This window comes from Meleagris gallopavo, chromosome 6, assembly GCF_000146605.3.
Source record: "Meleagris gallopavo isolate NT-WF06-2002-E0010 breed Aviagen turkey brand Nicholas breeding stock chromosome 6, Turkey_5.1, whole genome shotgun sequence".
In the NCBI taxonomy this organism is placed as follows: Eukaryota; Metazoa; Chordata; class Aves; order Galliformes; family Phasianidae; genus Meleagris; species Meleagris gallopavo.
In genome coordinates this window covers 9,556,596-9,580,272 of record NC_015016.2, presented here as the reverse complement: position 1 = coordinate 9,580,272, position 23,677 = coordinate 9,556,596, and the positions used below count along the sequence as shown (strand labels likewise).

At 40.2% G+C, this 23,677-nt stretch overlaps 1 protein-coding gene across 3 annotated transcripts in view; it reads left to right on the top strand.

Moving 5' to 3' along the window:
• Positions 1-2,318: 2,318 nt before the first annotated feature.
• DIP2C (disco interacting protein 2 homolog C) overlaps positions 2,319-23,677 on the top strand; it is a 142,740-nt gene continuing 121,381 nt past the window's right edge. For all 3 annotated transcript variants that reach the window (XM_010712402.3, XM_010712401.3, XM_031553857.1), the window contains exons 1-5: positions 2,319-2,398; positions 4,563-4,649; positions 7,179-7,250; positions 10,285-10,452; positions 20,934-21,044. In XM_010712402.3, the coding sequence (XP_010710704.1) occupies positions 10,347-10,452; positions 20,934-21,044 (217 nt within the window). In that variant the 5' untranslated portion in view covers positions 2,319-2,398; positions 4,563-4,649; positions 7,179-7,250; positions 10,285-10,346. The remainder of the gene's footprint in view (positions 2,399-4,562; positions 4,650-7,178; positions 7,251-10,284; positions 10,453-20,933; positions 21,045-23,677) is intronic.

Sequence of the window (23,677 nt, the reverse complement as noted above, 5' to 3'; positions counted from 1 at the left end):
CAAATGGCGTTCGTCTCACAAAACACTGCTGGACAAAATGCCTTCACTGGACACTCTAGATTTTGGAGCATGTAAAACTCAACTTCCTTTCTCCTCGAGACGATTTGAACCAACATCTCACCCTTTAAGTAAATCCAGAGATAACCATGTCTCAGAGGGCATTCAGAGAAGGGAACTCTTACATCTCTAAATAAGGCAGTTTTGTTTTGCCCTGAATAGTTAAAAATCTGCTGAGACCAAAAGAGAGGATGTGAGCAAGTGCTTAATGTTGTTCTTAGAGTGTTCTCTTTGCTTTGATTGCTGCTGTTCTTGCATAGCATGCTGTTGGATTGCGTGTCTGAGGAGGTCTTTCCCTTCTGTACGCTTTTGAAATTAATATATTTCTGTACTTCAGGGTTGGTGTTTTTTGTTTTTTTTTTTTTTTAAATACAAGTTGTTCTACTGTTACTTGAAAAAAACCTTGGGTTACTGCTGACTAGCAATGCAACAAGGCTTGTGGTTGGAATTGAGGTGAAATGGGAGTGGATCAGGTGATGAGGAGAGTTGCTTACTGGAACTTCTATATTTATGTAGGTTTTCTAGAACATCACATAACGTAGTTCACCTTATTAACTTGAGCATTTGGAGCATTTCAACAGAAAAATATGAATATTGCCATGGAACACAATTGTTTTGCTTCATAAATGCTAACTTCTTTTAACTCTTCAAAATCTCATATTGCCATTTAACAAAACATGGTCTGCTAAAATGGTATGATGATCTCCCTGGTGATGTGTTTTTAGAGAGGTAAGGTTACTCAGCATAGTCATTGTGGTACTTTAAGTTCATGATCACAACTACTTACAGCTCCTCAGTGTTCTTCCACAATCGCCATGGTCTTCTGATAGTGTGAAAGGGAGTATTCCTATTTCAGTTTCACAGTGGCCGTTAAGAAATTTGCAATCCTGCCTTTGCATCCAGCTGTCAAAGTGTGTGGAAATGTGTATTTGCATGAAGGCTTTCTTTTGTCCAGAAGAGTTTCTATGTTTACAGAAACTGTGGGAAGAGATTCTGGCATTCTAATACGATAGTACAACTATTGTAAATACCTATTTTTATTATTATTATTTTTTTTTACATCAGCATAATGTCTTTAAACCACAGTGGACAAAATAAAATTATTTTGATCACTGCTGAAACACTTGTATTATTGACTAGCATAACTAACCTCAAATACAAGAGTTATATGAACCCAAATGAACAAGGAGCAAGTTGCAATATACCAGATAAAAGCTGTTCATATTTCTTTTATCTAACCCATGAAAACAGGAGTTCCAAGCTTCTATTCTGAATTGAAATCTGTAAGGATCTCCGCAGCCATGCTTCATTGGATCAAAATCTGGAAGCAGATTTGTGGCTGGCATGTTTAGAAATCTGTTGCTTTTTAGAAGAGTTGCATTCTCTTCCAAAGTTAAACCCATTTGGAATTTTGGTTAAGATCAGTATTGATCAAAGTAGTGAAAAATAACAGTTAAAAATACGAGATCAGGAGCATATGCTGCTTCCTATGGATTTAACAAGATAAATGTACTTAGCTATTGCAAGTTTTCCCTTTTGGAAAGCCTGACTGCATTATCTGGTTCAGATTGTGTATTTTTTGCTTTGTTTCATGTAACTATTATATGTTCCTCCTCAAGGATTCTGTTTTTTCTGAGACATTTGCAGGGCTGAGAAAACATCAGGACAGAAGCTGGTGCAGTACCCAGCACTGTGGAACTGACTGCTTCCCTCTGAACTCTACATTCTAAATAATGATAAGTGGAATTATGGCAGTAATTGTCCTTCTTTAGGGAGCATTTCTTACTTGAAATATGAAAACTGTCTATTAAATAACATTTGTCAGAAGTGTTTCCTTAGGCATATTTTTCAGAATTGTGTTTTATTGTTATCTTCAGCAAGATCTGACTCTGCAAGGTTTGTGTTAGAGACGGGGAGAATAACTAGAACAAGCAAATGCCTCGTAGGCAACAGGAAAGTGAGTGGGGAGATGAAAGATGAGCTTCCAGCAGCTGCGAAAAGGATATACACTTCAAGGGTGCCCTATAAGCCTTATAAAGCAATAAAGGAAGGAAAACAACATTATGAAGGGTCCCAACAGCCATAAAATTCCAAAAATGGCAAGGATTGCTTTCATTATGTAAAGTGTTCGTTAAAGCTTTAAATAATGAAATAAACTCTGACACTGAGAATGGAAACCTTCCCTGTGAAACCGGCCTCTGTTTACGTTACAATCATGCAGGCCATAAAAGTCGTGCGGCACAACGCCGCGGTTCCCGGGCAGCTCAGCAGGGCTGGGCGCACAGCTCTGGGGCCTGCCAGGCCTCAGGCACTGCTGTGCTGAAGGCTTTGGGACCAGAACGTAAGTGGGAAGGTGGGGAAGGGATGCTTGGGGATTCGGGGTGGAGATACTAGAATGCTGTGTAAAACGATGTGCTGCTGGCTTGCTTCATCACTAATGTAGAATTCAAATTTCAACTTAGACATGAGTAGATTACATGGCAGATATTTCATTTGTGTAGCCAGAGAATGAGAATAAAGTATTTATTTTGAGCAGGAATGTCTTTAAAATTGAAAAGGCCTTGTATCTGTGTTGTTTTAGTGGTGCTAAAGTGGTTTATTTTGTCTGTTAGTAGCGTTGTATATTTAAATATCCATTCCCGAATTGGAAGCTGCTTTAGAAACCATTATAAGCTGTAAAGTACAGAGGAAACACTTCCTTTTCTGTCACTGAAATTCAGCCATTTTCTGCTGTGCTTGCAACATGCAGGGACAAAATGTATCCTTGAGGGAGAAGAGAACGCAGTTCAGTGTGGTTGAACCTTTAAGTTGCAACGTATTTCCCTTGGAGGCGTTGGAGCAGTAGTGTAATTTATGTTACTGCTTGCAATGAAAGTGTGCAAAGGCCATTAGTTTTTCTGACCAGTGCCATGGTCTGCCATTTGTTTCCTCACCATATTTCTAATTAGATTTTTAAGTTGAGAATGAGGTTGAACATCTTTTTAAAAAGACATTGGAAAAGCAAACAGCTTCTGATGTTTCTGCATTCCTGTACGTGTTGCATGAAATAGAGTCGTGCAGTTTTATATCTCTGTATTTGCACCATCCAAAATGAAATCCTTTGTCTCTTGGCGTATTTTTGGAAGACCAGACAGGGAGACTGTCTGCATCATGAGTGGGAGAAGAAAATGAGTCACAGTTCTCTTTATGAGGAGCTTTGTTTCATTCAAATCCCTCTTGCCAAGATGCTGACACTCAACTTGAGTCATCAGCAATAAACAAGTCTTACAGAAAATTGAATCTTTAGAGGGCAGAAAATCATGGGCAAAGGGAAGGTACTCACCGACAACCTGTTTCAGTCTGTGGATTTGAGGGCAATTATTGATTGCATTATTTCCTGTGACAGATTTTTCACAAGTGCCCAAAAGTAATTTAAATTCCCGGCCTGAAATTTCATTTCAAAACATGCGTGTGTAGTGAGAACCAGCAGCATCCATCAGGCTTTGAGATCACCAAGCATTAAATTGAGCACTCACTGCACTGAACAACATAACTGTAGTTCCTGCTTTTATCATTTGCTTTTCACTTGTGCTGTTTCCATAAAGACTGAGAACACTAATAGGCACTGGCACTTTCCTGGAAAAAAGCAAGATTTGGAGAAATTTATTATTATTATTTTATTTAATGCAGTTATCTTTCTCTTGAAAAAATTTACACGTATGTTGTGGTAACAATCCATCAAGATTGGATATGTTTGTGTTCAGGAAGTGACAATAGATCAACTAATAACCATTTCAATTGAAAAGGAAATTTTCATAATGTATTCTACATTACTTCAGGCAGTCCTCTTTCTTGGAAGTATTATAGCATCTTATTTGTCCGTGGTGTCTATGTTTCTAACCACTGTCCGCTTTTAAAGCGTGACAACTTCAAAGAAGGGTGGTAATTCAGAGATTCTTTTATTGTGGAAGTACTTCCATGTCTAAAGACATGAAATCTGACACTGTGGAACGAAAGAGAATATATAATTTTAAAGCTGGACTAGAAATTGCACAGGAGGGAATGGCTTTAAGTTGTTCTGGGGGAGGGTCAGGTTGGGAATTAGGAGAAGTTTCTTCTCTGGAAGAGTGGTGAGGCTTTGGCATAGGCTGCCCAGCAAGGTGGTGGAGTCACTGTCCCTGGAGGTGTTTAAGGAAAATGTGGATGTGGCACTGAGGGATGTGGTTAGAGGTATGGTGGGGATGGGTTGGTGATTCAACTGGATGATCTTAGTGGTCTTTCTGACCTTAATGATTCTGATTCTCTGGTATCGTGCAATCAGTGATTGCTGTGGGGAGCACAACTGAATGAACGTAGCATGTAGTTGTGTCTGAAAGTCACAGAAGCTGCAGGACAAATCAAAAATAAGGAGGTAGATATAAGATTATGGAGTTACCAAGCCTCGGTCCTGTGTTCAGTTTGACCAGGCAATCTTCATCCTAGGAGGGCTGGATCCTCTTCAATTTGTACTGTCCCTCTCATTTCAGAACTGGCGTTCTTCCCATTGTGCCTGGAAAGAGTCTGGAAGATGTGAAATAACAAATGAACTTGTTCAGTGAAAGGAGAATTGGTTGGTGCGTGCTTGATGTTCATTAGTCCTCAACAGTCAATTGTAAATATGGATTGGAAAAAAAATCAGGGTGAAAACACACTGCCCAGTCAGCAGTGAGGAGCTGGACCTTGTCAGGAGGATGAGGAGGAGAGCAGCCTGGAGAGGGCTGGTGCAAGCGGGAGGCTGAGGTCTTGGGGATGCTGAAGTAAAGGACCGGAGTGAGGCAGAGCAGAGCAGGCAGGAGACAGGCTGTGGGGTGGAGCTGAGGGGAGCAGGGAGGGGAACCTGAGAGCAGAGCCAGGGCCAACAGGGAGGTGAGATCCAAGGATTCCAGCAGGAGAGCAGAGGGCTGTGGGCAAATGCTCTGCTTCCAGCTTCCGGCACAGGGACTTGTCTCGCAAATACAATTCTGATATTACAATAAAAATTTTGGTGATTTTGTATTTTACTAATTTGGTCTTTTTAGATTTGGTTGCCAGGGCAATGATGCACATGACTATAGCACAGTATTGATTTGTGTGTACATGTACTACCATGTGTACCTAAGGACCTATTGCTCATAGTTTAAAATGGCATTGCCACCCTATACATCCAAACTGGAATGATGGTTATCCATAGGGTATCACTGTGCTGCAATCATGAAACAATAATACCAAATTTTTATTCAAATTAAGGCATGTCTGGAGTGCATAAGAATTCTTTCTTGATGAGCAAGGAGAATGAATGGCAATTTGTTTAACAAAGCTTAAATGAAAAGATTGCTCATATTTTATATTTTTCAGATGGAAATATATACATTTGTTAATAGAAACATTTTAATGAAGTGATATCTATAGTTACTGTCTGTTTTGTGAGAAGCTGACTGATAGGAACACATGATAGAAGTGTTCAAAAGGGGAATAAACGTGCTTAAAGTCAGTGTGTTTGAACTTTAAAAACACAGGTCCTCTTGCCAAGTCTACCACTTCCTTGGGTAAATATGGGACAGTTATCATTTCAAGTGCTTCACTCTCACTTCCCTCATTTAAAAATACAGATATTTTAGCTGACTTTCTTTGTAGAGCAGTTTGAGATACAGTAGCACAGGGTAGGTGATATTCTAAGCACTGTTTTTTTTTAGTGAGGGGCGAGAGGTTGGCTCGGGACACTGGCAATGAGGCTTGGAAAATCTTACCTCCTTATTGCTTATTGCAGCCATCCCCCAGAAGGGAGCTTCCCTTGAGGAACAGCAGTTACCGTTAGAAGGTGTCTTGATGTAGTTATTGACTTCAGGCCCACCCTCAAAAGCTCTCTCTATACATTTGTTACTACCTTAGCATCCATTTACCAAAGTGGTTGGGATTGAAATGGGCATGCAGTTCTCTTAGCAAATGGTCTCCTTAGCTCGAGGTTGAACACTGGGACGGAAGAGCCAGAGCAGATACACACCGCTGTGTTTGGCTAGATGTTACTGCTGAAGTTCTGCTTCTTTTTGTGTTTTATCCCCTCCTAAGCATTCGTGCTTTTTTCAAATGTACAAATCCAGCATTGGACTTCAACTGTATGATAAGTTTCACAAAAACGGACACACTTGCTGAACGGGCAGGAAATATGCTGTTATTTTAAAAATCTTGTAATTTTAAAGCTTGTCTCATTGCTTAGCATTCAGAATAGCTTGTACTACATTTAATATTTATGTATATGTGTGTGCATGTTCACTCGTACATTTGGAAAGAAGAACCTGGATGTTTTAGTTACTCTTGAGCACCAAAGCCAGGACTATATTCCAGTGATCTGGCCTTCCTGAACTCTAATAAGACTAGAAGCATCTGTTTCGTCCTGCTTATCTAATTATCCATTACTTTCTTTTAGAGCATGTGTACAGAAAAGCATTTTTTAAAATTCATGTTATGTTACCTAAAGAAACTGTAAACACAATGAAAAGTCACAGTAATAGTAAGAAATTTGGTTGTCTCCAAGATCCATTAGAGATTCTATTGGAAAGTCAGACAAAGAGTCTTTAAGCTACTATTTTCCAGTATATCTGTGGTAGATTTGTTTTGTTTTGTTTCTGTTGATCTCATTTCTGCTTAGAAATCAGCTAAAACATTTACATTGCAGAAATAATATAGCAGCAGTTTCAAATCTTTTGTGCCTTATATGCTTGATTAGGAAAATCCCATTAATGATAGAAAATGCTAATCAGCAATGTGTTTTGCCAGCCACCATGGGCCCACGCACTCCATATAATCCATTGTTTGTTAACCTAATGAAGGTCATTGTAGCTTTTTCAAAGCTTGTGTGACAGCATATCAAAATGCTTTTAAAACTCTGCTGCTGGACTCCGGTGCTGAAATAAATCAAGGCTGAGTATTTACTTGTCAGAAGGGTTCTGGCATAAATGAGTTTTTTTTTTCTGGGTAGAGTGATCATACTGTGCTTTCATTTGTTCATTATAATTGTCAAGACAGACAAACAGTGCAGTGGTGGCTAAGCTCATGGTGCTGCCATTAAGCAGCTAGACTTTGTCTTTATCCACATCTTATTGATTTTCCTTTCCTTTTCTTGGCAGGTGACATCACACAGAAAGGATATGAAAAGAAGAGATCAAAATTAATTGGGGCCTACCTGCCACAACCTCCCGGTACGTGTACCTGTGCTTGCAGTGTATGAAGATGTCAAGCGTATTGGTAGTTGCCACGATAAAAATCTACATCTTTGAAAAAAAAATTATGTGGTTTAAACAAAGCTATTGTTATGCAGAAAAAGCTTATTTCATCCATTTTATATATATTTTTACATTTATATGTCTGCTTTGGTACATGTGCATTTTTTTACATCCATTGGTTTGGGTTTGGCAGTCACATCTGGAAAATAAAATCAGCCTAGGTTTGTTAGAGATATTGTTTATTGTTAAGTAATGCAAAAATACAGAAGAAAATACGATGTCCTAACTCATTAAGACTTGTGCCACGTAAAACTTTCTAAACAGAGGTATACTTGAGTGGAAGAAAACCTTATAGCTTTGTTCCTTTCTCCCCTTTTGGGTTTCCTGCCCTAATCTTACTTTTGAAGTCAACATAGAGACCAGCAACATCCCTTAGATTTCAGCTTGTCTTTCAATGCGTGATCAAGTGATCCTTTATAAACAGTCGGTCTCTGTATTTAGGAGTGAGTTGCATGTACCTGCCCTAAAAGTGTACAAAAAATTTCAAATGAAATCAAATGTCAAATTACGTATTGCTTCATTTAACTTACTCCCTATATGTGCTTACCAGAAATAAGGAAAAACTCTTCAGAGTTCATGCTTTATAAAGACACTGAATTTTGAAGTTGTCTATGTGGTTTTACTTATCGTTGTAGGCCTCCATTTTATGCCAGCCTCATGGGAGCATGCCACACTCTCCTGTGCAGTCTCACTTGCTGTACAGGGGCTCCTCTTGCACTTGGCATTCCTCTGAGCCGTATTTTTACTGCAGACCTGGGAACTAGTTCACTTTTTCCTTTACCATATTCTTTCTTTATGGCGTTGATGGTTTTCTATTCAAACAGCTCATGTAGAGGTACTGCCGTATTCTGGCTTCTACAGATGTATGTACAGGTCTCTGGAAGGAAAGCCTCCTATTTTTTCCATAGAAACTACAGCAGATAGAAAGAGCGCAACAACACTATTTGATAGAGAAAATTCTCAATTACAAAGCTATTTTTCAACATATTCACCACTGTTAGCTATGTATTTTTGCCAGCAATGAACAAGAGTCTGCATGCTGTGCTCGTAAAAATCTGCATGGTTGTCTGGAATGTGGCATGTCTTTCATGTTGCTGTCATCACTGCTGAAACCTACCACCCACTGCCTCACAGTGCTCACATCCACTGTTTGGTCTCCATAAACAGTCAACAAGCATCAGTGAATGTCTATCTGTACTACTTTTTCTGCATGAAGGAAAATTGCCTTTTGTCAGACTGCCCCTCTGCTGCCATCTGTCACACAGCATCAAAATCTAATGGAATATCGGCAGGAAGATTCAACCTCTGCCGCCGTATCACCAATATCTGCCTCTAGGATTGTGGGGCAACATCATAAAGCAGGAGGCATTACTTTGAGAGTATATTAGCTTGCTCCGTAGCAGAATGGTATTCTGGGGCCTTTGGATTTCGTTTGGTATGCTTCACTGGTGGAAACTCCACAAAAGACATCAATGTTACAGACACCTCTTCTTTCTGAAGTGATAATTCCTGACTTGAGGATGACTGTAACATCTGCTAACTGTAGGGAGCTGTAAGAGAAAGAAGCAAATCAAATCAGCAGAGCCGGAAGTTCAGGCATTAAATTTGCGGATATTTGTTGACCAAACTATCAAGCATATGATAGTCTTCACAGCATGTTCTCATGTTCTGTACTTAGATGTACTGAGCTATGGGGAGACTTACTTAACAGTAATCCTCAACAGAGGGTTATGGTTGGTACCAGTATTCTCTGGTATACAGCTCTTCCTCCAGAGAGCCATAGTCATTTGGTCAAACTGTGGCCTTGTCTCAAACTACTGAGGTCTTCTCATGCCATGATGAAAGAGAGAAGGTGGAGAACTTACTGAGGTTTATCTTTCAAAGTCTTTGTTGTGACATTAAAGTTTTCCAGCAAAAGGACAGCAGAGAAATCTGTATCAGTCCTATAGTGGGATCCATTCAATAATTTGAAGAAGTCATCACTGACGATGTAGCAGATCTAGCGCTATTGTAAAGATGGGAAGAAACAGGGTGAATGTTTTCCTCTGTACCACTTTGCAGGAAAACTTGCACTGGGGATGTGGGGATGAGTGAAGAAAGATTATGGGAGGAAGGACAGGAGAAGACTATTGAAATATTGTCCACTATTTTCTTGTACGTACATCGAGCTCAATCATTTAGCTCATGGCTAAATGAATTACTGTGTTATAAAGGAAGATATTGCTTCTACTGTATTAAAGTATTTTCCTCCAGAAACTGATATTATTTGTGCTTGATCTTCACTGTCTTTGTAGTTTTTGTTTGTTTTGTTGTGTTACCTTTTGGACAAAACCTGAAACTGTAATTTGATATTTTCCTTCTAAGATCTTACTCACCTGAGGTCCCTGTTCAGTAGGAAGGGGAAAATGAGTCCTTTATGAGAAGAAATAAGATAACAAAACAGATGCTGCATTTCATAAGCCTCTGTTGATATCTGAACAGTCATATAGGTGATCAAATTAGTTATTTCTTTGTTGTAATGTGTTTTGATGGGGAACTGCAAGAATGTATAAGCTTTGGTCTAAGCTTTTGTCGTTAAAAAGGAGAAGAAGATGAAGAGAGATTTTCAAACAGTGTGGAAATTGGTACGGCTCTTCAGCAGGGATTGAAGATCTCAGGGAAGGGCTGGGATTTGTGTTCTGTGACTGCACTCAAGGAAAATAAGGAAATCCAAAGGCAGTTCCCCTCTATTTGGGCATCCAAGTCCTCTTGCTGCACCTTTGCTAACATTTCTAACACCAATGTTGGCAGAGTGGAACATTGACCTCATTGGCTCCGTGAGTGTCCTGTAGTGTCTGTGCGTGTGCGTGCGTGTGTGCTGTACTGCATGGGGGCAGCAGCTCCATTCGTTGCTGTAACAAATGTAAAAAAACTAAACGTGAATTAATTAGTTTTTTTCAACTTGTTACAGCAGCGAATGGAGCTGCCGCGGTACGGTGTAGACTGCAACACAGTGAAGGAGCTGCCAGAAGAATGCTCCGCACTGCCAACATTGGGGTCTGTGACATCCGGGAAGCGGCCGCTAGAGAGAGAGCAGCCAGCACAGCAGGAAACCGGCCTCTCTTTTATTTTCGTTTTGGTGAGCACAACGAATGTATCTTTTTCAGTCCATATCTGTCTGTAAGTGTGCCTCAACTGGAAGTCTCTGGTAAATGTGTGCATCAGTCAGACAGGTGAGGGGCTGCCAGTGACAAGGCCGGACAACGGCAATTGGGAGGCTGTTATCAACTTCTGTCTGTCTGAGGGCGGAGTGTTGAGAAGGGAGAAGGAATAATCAATTTTAGTGGCATATGAATGCCTAGCTTCCATGCAGTGGTCACTTTAGAGGAGGAACATAGAGGAGGCTGGTGAAACACAGGAAGGCATGTGTTTTTACTTCCCTTTTTGGAACTGCCTTTTTACAGAGCACTGGAAAAGTCCAAGTCCACCAGAATCAGAAGGAAGCTGTAAAAATCTGAGCACCCCTAGTTCTGTGCAGTTTCTAAGTAGAGACTGAATCTCTGTGGAAACTCAATAGAGTCCTGAAATTCAGTAGAGTACTGGAAACTTCAAACCATTCAGAAGCAGGCCAACATCTAGGAGCAGGCACCAAGCTGATAGAGCACACTTGAGGGACTTCCTGTAGGGCTAATGTGTTGGCAGTGTGGACATATAAGACAGGGTCCCAGCTGTGCCTCTACAGCTGTGTCTTTCAGCAGTCATTCACCTTGCCTTCTGGGAATGTAATAGAATCATAGAATGGCTTGAATCGGAAGAGACCTTAAAGATCATCTAGTTCCAAACCGCCTGCTGTGGGCAGCATTACCATCACCAGTTCAGGCTGCTCAGGACCACATCCAGCCTGGCTTTGAGCACCTCCAGGGATGGGCCAGTCACAGCTTCTCTGAGCAGCCTGTGCCAGCGCCTCACCACACTCTGAGTAAAAACTTTCTTCCTAACATCTAACCTAAATTTACCCTCTTTTAGTCTAAGGCTGTTCTGCCTTGTCCTGTCACTATCAGACTGTGTAAAAAGTTGGTCCTGTCATGGAGAAGTTCTTTACAGAGAGAGTGGTGAGGTGCTGGAGCTGCCCGGAGAGGTTGTGGATGTCCCCTCCCTGGAAGTGTTCAAGCCCAGATTGGATGGGGCCCTGGGCAGCCTGGTATATTATTAAATGGGGAGGTTGGCGGCCCTGCATGTGGTGGCAGTGTATGGGAACTGCTGAATCACGGCCTGAGCCGCTGATTGATAACTGAAGGCGAGCAATAAGTCAGCCATGGGAGCACAGGTGAAGGCAATTCACCTGTACTGCCGGAAGGGGTGGAGCTTGGCTCACATCTCCTAGATCCATTTAAGAGCTGACTGCCAGTGTGGAAGCATCTCTTCTGGAGATCCCTCCTTCGGAGTTTTACAGTGACCCCGGGACACGGGGTATAAATAACCTCCTTAGCCAAATTCTCTGGTGTATTTCACAATTATAACATCTGTACATTCTTTGATTATACAGGTGGGGTTGGAGATTCATGATTCTTGGAGTCCCTTCCAACCCTGGCTATTCTGTGATTCTGTGGTCCCTCTCCTGCTTATAAGCTCCCTTCAAGTACTGGAAGGCCATAATGAGGTCTCCCTGGAACCTTACCTAAGCTAAATGAGCCCAGCTCCCTCGGCCTTTCTTCATAAGAGATATCCTGTGGCTAGTGGCAGGCAGATGGTCCATTCCTATCCCTGCGCTTGTAGCAGAGGATTAGCAGGTCCCCAAGACAACAGATTTTCTCCTGCCAATCATGTGGGCACATGGACTCTCCTGTGTGCTTGTCCATGCTCTCACAAGGCAGACCTGACATACCGTAAGAGATGGGAAGAAGGGAAATAGAACTTACAGCTCTGTCTGAGTAAGGCATACCTGTAAAAACACAATCCCTTTGAGAAAGCCATATCCTCTCATTTTCAGACAAATTTGCTATTATGCTATAAAGGAAAGCCATATAGGATTCTGACTGTGTTGTTTATATTTCTCTACGCACACATAAAAGTGTGTACATACATCCATGTACTAGAGCTCTTTGTGTTGCGCTCACTGAGATGCTATCATGTTAGAAAGGGAAAGCTGGTACTTTTCAGGAATTAGTATAATCCTAATTCAGAAGGGGAAGATGTGCAGCCATGTGGTTGATACTACATTGGGTAATGTGGGAGTGCACTATTAAGGTTTCTATTTTGGACAGGAAAATCCCAGAGAGTAGGTTGTTGGATATGCTACACAGCAAATACACAGTGAGTCTGACACATGGGGGACTTGCTGGATCCACTGCACATCTGCAAATTGGCTGCACAGTGCATGCACTGTAAGTCTCACACATCCAGATGCTGCACAGACTGCACATATGCAAAGGACATTTGTGCCATCCCAGCCAGGCTGTTGAACATTTAGAAATCCGAGACGAATATGCTGCATTTGGCAATGGTAATGGGAAAAAGGACAGGGAGAGCCTCTTTTTTCTTTTCCATTAAATTCCCACCTGCTTTAACTTAAGGAGACCAAATTGCAGCTTTCTTCCTCAAAGCGCTGTCTCTCGGATGTCAGTTTGTAGCTGGAGACATTCTGTGCACAGAGTGATTTTTCTTTTCTTAGCATGTCTGTATGTCAGACATCTAAAAATAATGAATAGTGAATCTGGACCTTTTATCTATACACGCATCTCGGTCTCTCTTGTGCTGTGACCTTTCTCTTACTGCCTCTGTAGAGAAGCCCTGACAGCCTAGATCTGAAAGAATAACCACTTAAACAGGCATTCATTTCTGAATACTTTTCTGAAGATTATCTTGATTAGATCAGTCAGTTCTAGGTAAGATAACATGTGGTCAGATACATGTGTGCTATTAGAAGAAACCCTCCCTATAAGAAAAATAACTGAATTACAAGCCTCCCCCATAAGCTATTTTTTTTGCCCAATTTGCTTCCAGTCTTTTGCTAGGAAATTTGATTATTCATTCACAGAACAGAGAGACAATGTTGTTATCAATTAAGATTTTCTTCTAACAGCTTATACATGGGTGGTTCATTCCCTCTTAATCAGGTGGTGTGTCTACACCAGATTACTTTCAGTAATTTCCCATCTTTGATACCACCAGTGTGGTTCTACTTGTAGTGTAACCATGTAGACCAGTCACCATCACTCTTTCTATTATTGCTAATGAACCTGTGAGATGCAATGCTTAAAAGGCATCTGCTGCTCCTTTTGCAGGCCTGGAGACAGAGAGCTGCATCTCCTGCTGCTGGAGTCCCAACAGCACTGGCACTGCAATGAAATTTCAAGTTACGCAGTGTAGAGCAGATAATATGCTCCCAAATAAGATTCCCTGAACTTTATGAAACAATTTTCTGTAGAATAATTGGAACCATTTTCTGTGTCCTCTGTAATTAATGAGATGTATTTATGTCTATCTGTAGTATGTGCATATTTTTGCATACTGTGTGCATGTGTGCCTCCATTTACTATTCCTGCTGCTGGCACTTTGGGCACTGAAAGTAAACGTGGCGATTACAATTTCATTTTCTCTTCCACAGGCATTATTTGGATTGCAAAGATTGCAGGAAATGTTTAAACAAAGCTTGATTTTAGAACTGAAAAAATCCCTCATGTATTCACTTTATTAATAATAAGCAGTGTTGTGCCTTCCTAATTCTCAAAGATCTCAGCAAGATAGCCATGACGGGGCATTTCAAAGCATGGATGTAGGCTAAGAATATGAATTTTGTTGTAAAATGTATGCATTCTACAGTTTATGGACACATTTTTGAAAATAGTACAAAGATGTTTTAGAGATGTGAAATCATGGCAGATAGATGAAAGTAAATCATGCTTGAGGAAGTGTTTTGGTTTGAATTGATGGATTTCTTGCAGGGTCCTGTTTGGTTAAAAAGGGAAATTCTGAGAACTACCTCTTGGTGCCATCTCTTAAAGCTGTATTATTGCTTTGGTTTTGCCATGCTGGTTGAGAGCCCATTTATTATTTTAAGCATTGTTTTATGTTGGCACTTTTGTTTTCTATCTTGTACTAAGACCTTACAACATCAAACTGTTTTCAGACATGGAGAAAAATACATCTCCCTTCAAAGGTTGTACAGTAATAATAAGACAAAAATGGGAAGGGAAGAAATATAAGGAAAGAAATGAGCACTTGATATGATCAGCTAGTGTATCAGCTAGCAATGTGCTTAGTGGTTTCAGCACTTAGCGTGATGGCTTTTTTGGAGGGAAATATTTTTAGTACACATCAGAGTCAGAATCTTCTTCATAGAATGTGAAGAATTTCAATGAAATACTGTTGATGTTCATGGAGAGCATCTGTGAAACAGAATATAGCACCAAACATCAAGATGTTTGTCTGAAAATCTGATAAATGAGTGAGAGAAGGTGGCTCAATCTGATGTGAGCAATGAAAAAGAAAGAAAAGAAATACACCATTGCAGGCCTTGAAATAAAGTTTGTGTATGTTGGAACAGAGCAGAAGGAGTGAGCGGAGGCATACAGAGAGCTGGCTACCACTGTCAAAATGCAAAACTGATAGAATTTACAACAGAATGCTCCGAAGGGACAGATCTGCAGCAAATTTCTTTTGTTGAATGCTGAAGGAAGGATGTTAAACTGCTGGCAGTATAAATTGAGCAATACATAGGTGAATGCCTTTTTCTTTCTGTTCTGCTAAAAAAGCCTTCAAATCTAACACTGAAAATTTGGGACTGACATAGAAAAGTGAAAATCAAGCATCATGTATGAATTGTAGCAGTGCTGTGATATCCACCATCCTTGAGAGATTGAAGGGAAAAAAAGGAAAACATTAGAAACATTGAAAACATTGTTTGGAAACATCAGAAAACAATGTTAGGGTGTGTGTAGAGGAGGGCCAAGAGGATGATTAGTGGGAGAGTTGGAGTTGTTTAGACTGGAGAGGATAATGTCCTGAGGAGACTTGACAGCGGCCAAATGGGATCTACAGGAAAGGTAGGGAGGAACTCCTCCCCACTGCAGAACAGGACAAAGAATAATGGTTTTAAATGGAAAGAAGGTACATTTGCATTAGACATTATGAAGAAATTCTTCATGACAAGGCTACTGAGACCCTGGAACAGGCTGCCTTGCCTTTGAAGATGCTCAAGGCAAGGTTGGATAGGGCCCTGGGCATCCTAGTCTTTTGGGAGGTGTCCCTGCCCATGGAAAGTAGTTGAAACTGCGTGATCTTTAAGGTCCTTCTCAACCCAAACCATTCTGTAATTCTGTGATTCTGTTATCCGTGCTAATTTTGTACTGAGGGCTTAACACATACAAGGAAATCCTGGAACGCAAGATGGAGATTGTAATAAGGAAAGAAGATAGATTTCAAGTATATGTATTGTTTGAAACCAAGTACAGAAGTAAATGTAAAAGCTCGCCTGTGAAAGATAGATTGTTAATGAAACATATCTCATCAGAAATTCCATCTTCTCCAGGTTTATCTAGCAAAAACTGGCATACCTTCCCTGGTTGTTTTTGGTTAGTAGTGTCACCTTTTAAAACTTCTTTGGATTAGGCTGATCCAGTGAACTTATTACTTCCATATACATCTGTTGGGAAGAGTGAAATGCCGTGCTAAGTAACAAGTTCCATGGGAGCGGTGTGACATTTAACCTGTTTACAAAATACTCGGTGCGTTCATCCCTTGGCTTTGCTTTTAAAGCAGAGTCAGCAGCCATTGCATAGAAGTCAAGGAAATAGTTTGAACTGAATGCAAATACTGTTAACCTTCCTTTCCTCCAGCCCTGATTTTGCTCTACAGCTTGTTCTCCTGTCAGCTAGGTTTAGAACAGTGAAAGCAGCCTCAGTACAGAATGCCTTCTATCTCTTATCAATTAGATATTTCAGCTTTTAAACATTTTCTGAGTCAAAATTTTGACCTACTCATAGAAATATGTGATACATCAAAGAGACTTGTCAGCTGTCGCTGAGGAAACAGTTGTCCTCTATTGGAGAGAGCCATGCAGTTACTGCAGCATCAGTAGCACACAACACTATAGAATCATAGAATGGCCTGGGTTGAAAAGGACCTCAAATTCCTCAAGGACCTATAATTCAACTACAAAAAAGAAGCAATGAAGACTAGAAGGGAGGAACAAGGAGATAAAGACAGAAAAAAAGGAAGGATAGGGGTGACTGAAACCTGTTTCAATGTGACAGCTTTGTGACTTCCATGCACATAAAAATAAAACTATCCAGCTTGCAGTGGTATGCCTAAATAGCTTTACTGTGGCTCTGATATTTTCAGTTAAATGTACTAAATGTAGAATCCAGCTTGCAGATTAGGATTTCTAGATTGATATATTTGCATTAAGTTGTCTGCCTATGAAGCTGGTATTTGAGCTTCCATTCTTATGTGAAGACACAGTTAATTCAGTTGATGAAACCCAGAGAGCTTTTCAGCTTATTCTGAAGCAGATATCTCCCCCCCCTCCCCCCCGAACACCTGCATAGCTTTGCAAGCTCCACTGGACTCTCTGAGTTGCCTGAACATAAGTGTCTAATACTACTCAAGATTTCTTAAGGTATTAGAGGCATCTGCACAGGGCAAGCATGCAGAAAACAACTTAAAGGGGACACATGAGATCCTGATCAAGGCAGGTGTCATACTTTGTAACATCTGATAAGACTTTGGGCACCTCTGTTTTGACTTCTGAGTCCTGGTCTAGGTTTCTGTTTTTCATTATGCGAGCTCAGCTTAAGCTCCTTCTTGTAGACACCTAAATATAGGTGTCTTAATCTGCAAGCTGAATCCCACATTAGTGGCGTTAGATAAATGAACTAATACTCGCATTAAGAGCATGGCTGTTAGCTCCAATGCACCTTCTAATGCGTATGTGCAATATGATGAGCACAAAGCACTGGCTTCTCGTTCTTCTATATAAAATAAATGTGCTCTGGGCATGTATTTTTAATTCATATTTTTCTTAAATTCTTTGTAAGTTGAAATGAGTCAGTGCTGCTAATTGTACTTGCCTTTCTAAGCCTTGCTAGCAGCAAGACTGGTGGCCTGTGGCATTATTAAGAATGATGTGATTTTGACAGTGATTGGGATTGTCTGTCTACAGGGCATTGGGGTGACATTGTCCTTTCTTTAATGAAAGCCATTCGTTGCTCTGCTGCCTCCTTAAATTTAGGAATTGATCTAGGTATGAATTCACAAGGCCCATTACTCCTCCACATCCACTGATCCACAAATACGTTTCGGTCAGGATGCACTTCAACAAGCATTAGCACTTAACTCAAGGACCCTGTGTGCTGGCTGTGAAAGCCATCAATTTGGGGGTTTTAGTTATGTTCAGAATTCCAAGTGGAAAAAAAGATGCTTGTTACTGCACTGTATTGCCAGAGCCTTCATGGAGGTGAACAGTTCAGCTGTTAACACCGCTTTGCTATTAATGGCAACATTTCTCTGAGTTCATAGCGTTCGTTATTCTGTATGGCTTTTACTTCTACCTATCGCTCAGAAATGGCAGCCAGTAGGTTCCAGCTACTGCATTCCTTGTCTTGCACAAGGGAGCTGCCTCCGGGAAGGTATGGGTCCCCACAGTGCTGGGCAAGTCCTCCTCCAGCCCTTTCTGTAAGGTTTCTTACTGTCTCTCTGTAGTGCGGCTATGCTTTGTGTTCTCACACAACAGAGAATTTAGTACAAAGAGAGGTCTCCCCACAGAGGGCTGGTGCGGAACTTCTCTGTTTCACTCTAGAATTAACTTCCGTAAAATGAGAGTCACACTCACATGTCCTGATCTGAGTAGAGGTTTATTTGCTGTTTTTATATGGATGGGAAAGTGGGATAAAGTCATCAAGTAATCCTCCCAAGAAGCAGAAGCTTTTTTGTTGCTCTGGTGAAGCTTGTTGTGTCCCTAAGTGCAAACCAGTGCAGCATGTTGGAGTTGCCTCATTCCTAACTGTTAAAGAAACCTCCTGTTACTGATTGTCTTTAAAAAAAAAAACACAAAGTGGGTGGGAGGTAAACTAGTGTAAAGTGTCCAAATTTTAAGATAAAACGAGAGATTTCTGTACCTTTAGAAAGGACAAGACTCTGGAGGCTGAGGCTGCATTCCCTTTTTGTGCCCTGGAAAAGGGCTTTTTTCGCAGCCTGCAGCTGCAGAGAACAAGACTGAGACAACTGAGGTATTTCACAACTGAATGGCCAGGAGAAAGAAGCCGGGGCCTCAATGTATTCTGCCCAACAGCTATCGGGTCCACCTGAAAAAGTCTGCCTGCTTCAGAAGTTGCACATCTTTTTGATGCTTTTCCTCACAATATAATTCCCTTCAGTGTTTCTAAGGCCTGTTGTCTGTGGCTTTGTTGTTGGAAAAATGTAGTTAGTCTTGGTTTTCTCTCTGATCCTGTTGTACCTATTAACTTTTGCTCATTCTTGTCTGCATGGCATTGCCATACGCAGGCAGTGAAGCTGTGGCACTGCTTTCTTCACCAGAACTCTGTGACACAGAATGTTAGATGTGTGTCTTTGGCTGTGATTTGTCAATATTTTGTAAATACGTGATTTCCAGAAAGTATCTTCTTATTGTACAATGAGACTGGATTGAGATATGGTTAGAACCTTGTACAGACTGAAACATCATTTTCTGAACATTTTCAATCAAAGTAATTTAAGTTAATGCTTGTTGTTAGTTATCATGGTGATTCTCATCGTGACCCAGTAAGGCCACCAATGAGGAGAAAATATTCCTTCAGAACATTTCAGTGCTTCAGAATTTATATACGTGTACTTAAAAGAACGTAAAGACTAGGGAGCAAATGAAATTATGCAGAACTGTGGTGAAATTGCACAGCACTGTAGTGTGGAGACAGAACAGTTGAATGAAGATATTTTATTTTAATTAAGAATATGAATTATTAATCGCAATCTGAGTAAGAGAACATTTATGGATTTACTCTGTCTTATGTCTCAGTGAGATTTTACTCCAAGTACGCTTTGTAGCCAAGCAGGCCCTTCTCCATGGGATCACAGCAGACTTGATGTATGTGATATCCCAGAGATTTAAGCGAGGAGCTGTTTCTCAGCTTGATTTCTGCATCACAGAGATGCACAGCATAGTGCTGACTTTTTTAACAGATGCTTTTTGACTAGCGCTCTGTATTCAACATAAAAATTCTTGTTACCCCAGAAGTAAATTCTTATCTCACCCCAATAAACAAGCCCTAAATAGCTCAGAAACAATCATGGAACGTTTTTGCATTGTGCTTTAAAAAAAAAAAAATTGAACGCTTATTTAAACATGGCTTTTGAATCCAATTTCAATTTTTAATCATTCGTTCGAGCTTAGTTATTAATCATTTAATTAATTTTAACAGATCTTTCTTACCATCAGCTCTAAGTGGAAGAAGCCAGTTTTACTTCTGTCCCTACAGTTACACAGTGTGTAACAGCTTTCAAAAGTTAAAAAGAAGGCAAAAAATAAAAGGCAAAAGAATGAATTTTATTTCTTTAGGGTCTCTTTCTTTTGGTGGAATTTGTTTGTGCTTTTGTTCTTGCTTTTGTTTGTGCTTTTGTTTTCCCCCTGTGGCTCACAGTGCCCAATGTTCTGATTTATTAAATCTGAGCTATATACATTGCTTACTGGGTTTGTTTACTCAGGTTGTTCTGTGGAAGAGAAAGAACGGGGTGGTATATTATACCACTGCTACATATTCACATTTGTTTTCTTTTCCTATTGTTTGTTTGAATTGTTCTTTGTAAGTAACTCACTTCACTCTTCTGGAGAGGCTGTGAAGGAGAATTAGTTTCTGGAAGTGTCTGTATAACAACACTGCAGTTATACCACTGCTATCTTTGAAGGAGCCTTTAAAAAATACCTGTACTATAAAAAAGAAAATTGTAAGGCAAAGAGATAAACACAAGGTTTAAATCTAACATACTGGAAGTTTGGACCTAGTATATGGAGATGCTGCAGGTATATATTATGTCTGAATTATTTTCATTTTTTTGCCAGAACAGATTGCCCCTTCAGCTTGCTTTGCTACAGTACTGCTGATTTTCCTTTGGTAGCTGAAAATGCCTATACATATTGAACAGAAGATCCCACAGAAGATCTAGTTTACATAAATTAATGCTGTGCTGTCACAAACTGATACGATCTAACTGCATGAGGTTTTAGGAAAACATTTGTAATACAAATTTGTTAAACCATTTTTAGGAACTGTCTTTAACCAATTTACAGGAAAGCTTCCAGATTCATTGGAATGGTGTTTGTGTTTATTAGACATTAAAATATTTCACTAATACTACTTTGTGAAAAGTCGCCTGTATGGAGAAAAAAATCAACCCCAACCTTACAGGCTGTGTGCTCTTCTTATGGAGTGCGTGATCTTAAGTTGTTCTGTTAGAGAAGCAGGAATGTAAGCACACCAGGAAAGCTGAGCAGTGGCAAATGCTGCTTAGTAAACTGATGTGACTAGTGTGTTCATTTTCTAGGTCTAGCGTAGGCTGAGCTCCTCCTCGCTATTAAACTTCTGAAATTCAATCAGAATGAGCTTTATTTATTTATTACTAATGCAGGAGTGGACCAGGCATTGCCACAAGAACGTCGAACTCCGGTTACTCCTTCCTCTTCCTCACGATATCACCGTCGCAGGTCCTCAGGGTCACGGGATGAGCGCTACAGATCGGGTGAGTAGAACTGAAGAGCAGAGAATTGGAATAAAAAATTGAAGTCACTGTTTTTGTTCTCTACTCTGTTTAAAATAATTTTATTGTAAACACTTGTAAATAGCTATGCATGAGAAGTGCTCATCATACAAATGCAGGGACACTTTCCAAGCATAGAAGGATGGATTTACAAAGCCAAAGCATATCTGGATTTTTGTCTGACGAACAATGTGAAGAGAACAATAATGGTTTCTGGGGCCTGTAAGCAGCAGAAGGATGACTGAGAAATGTGTGGACTCACTGCTGAATGGAGCAGGACAGCGAAAAGGGCAAGATATGTAATGGGTTTTTTGTACCTTGATCTCTTATTGATGAGATTTGCCTTCAGGAATCCAAGGCCCCAGAGACTAGTGGCAAAGTACTGAAAACATACACTCTGTGAAAAGGGATCAGGACAGGGAATATTTAAACAAATTAATCATGTAAAGGTCATGGGACATGATGAGATGCACTCAGAAGTGCTGAGGAGCTGACCAATATCATTATGAGGCTGCTCTTGATTCTTTGAAAGCAAGTCTCAGTCCTCTCTCTGGAATGGCAAGAAGGAGAATCTGGAGAACTACAGGCGAGTCAAGCTCTGAGAAGGTGGCAGAACAAATAATCTGGAAAACATTTTGAAATATGTGAAAGACAAAAAAGTGATTAGGAGTAGTCATCATGGACTTAAGAAGTCCCCTTATTACACTGGTCAATCCATGATCACAACTTAATAGCTTTTGACAATAAAATGACTACTTTGGAGGTTGAGAAAAGAGCAGTAGATGTGTTCTGCCTGGTCTTAGTAAGGCTTTTGACAGAATCTCCCTTAGCATCCTCCCTGATAAACTGTGAAGTATGGACTAGAGAAGTGAACAGTGAGGTAGATTTCCTGTAAATGGGATCAAAGTCTCTTTGCAGTGTCCCTCCAATATATCACAGACTGAAAGAAGTGACTGTTATATAACTGAAAGAAAAATGAGCTCTGAAACTTCTGTAATCTTACCTTTTAAGGCATAATGTGCTTGTGCTGCACCTTAACTGACTGAGTGGTTAGTGGGCTCAGCTGTTGTTTAAACTGCTACAAAGACTACTGCAGTAGAGATGCCCTTCTCAGATGATAGCCAGACAGCAGCGACACATTTTTCTGCCACTGCCTCTCTTCCAACTGTGGAATAACGGAGCAATGGACAGCAGCACTCGTCAGCCATTGTGGCATAGGGATCCTTGTGACCTGTGAATTAAAAACCAGAGAATAATAGTTGCAGAGGTCATGGAGGAGCCATCTCTGGAAGTTTTGGATTGTGCAGGGAGACATAACTTGCTGGACACAGTCAGACTCATTGTGCTGACACATTTGGAAAGCTATAGAGAAGTCCTTATTAAACCTTTTGTAAGATATCACTAGTTCATTTCATTAGTCAGAAAGCTTGCTAGTCTGACTTAAAGGAAATTAAATGATGAATGTTGGCTAAGAAACGTCATCTATGTCCAGATCACTCTGATAAATCTGAAAACTCCCTTCTCCCCTTAGAAACCTTGAGTTCACACTGTAGATGCTGCCAGTTTTTCTTCAGTTAATGGCTGTGTGATGTGTGTAATGGTTCTTTGATGTATAAACTAGAAGCTTCTCCTACATTATGCTAAAAATTGTCAACGCACTGTTTTTAAACAGAAATATTATTTTTGGAATTGTCTAGTTCATAAACCCATGTCCTCAAACCTTCAAGCAAATATGAGTTTCAGAGGAGTTCTGTTAAAAACATCTGTTTGTGCGTAGAGTCTGCTTGAGGTATGCTTACTGTTTGCAAACTAAGATTATGAGTCAGTCTGGGGATGGGCAGGAGGATACATGATGCATATCTCTGTGTGCCTCTTCTGATACCGAGTGAGGCATGTTTTCGAATTCCTACATTGGTATTGCTGTAGAACATGATTCCTCAATAAGTCACCAAGCTCTCCAGCAAATTGCTCTGAACAGCTACCAAGGCTTCATTCACTCATAAGAAAATTGTACACAGCAAATGTCAACACAAGTAAATGTAAGCTTCCATCTCAATGTGGAAAAGTTATCACTTCGTCACCTATACAATTAGTCTTTGAAGAACTTGACTAAGATAGAATGCAGTGTTCCTATTCTGGATTTTTCTATCCACTTCTATATGTTGCCTCGATACCAGAAGTCCATTTCTTTCTTGGTTTCGTGGCTCTCTTACTGCAGGTTACGAAATTATAAGTCAGATTTCTTTCTGGTTATCTTGTCTTCAGATTCAGATTTGCTTCAGTTAGAAACCTCTGTTTAGCTTGTTGTTTTGCTGTGCTTAATGCTTCAGCATCTCTGCTCTGATCTGACTGTGATTATTCGGTCCGAGCCGTTACCTGGTTTCAGTGCTTGTTATCATATTTGACACATCTTCTTGGAAAGAGCTCAAAACAAAATGAATGTACAGTCTCTAACAAATAAGTAATTCACTTCTAGAAAAACATTTTCCTTCCTAAGGTTTGTGTTTTGTTTTCTTCTTTTGCACAATTTATTTCGATTAACAATGAAAACAAATCTCCTGAAACTCTGATCAAAGTCCTTTCCTGTCTCTCCTTTTTAAGATTTTCCTAATTGG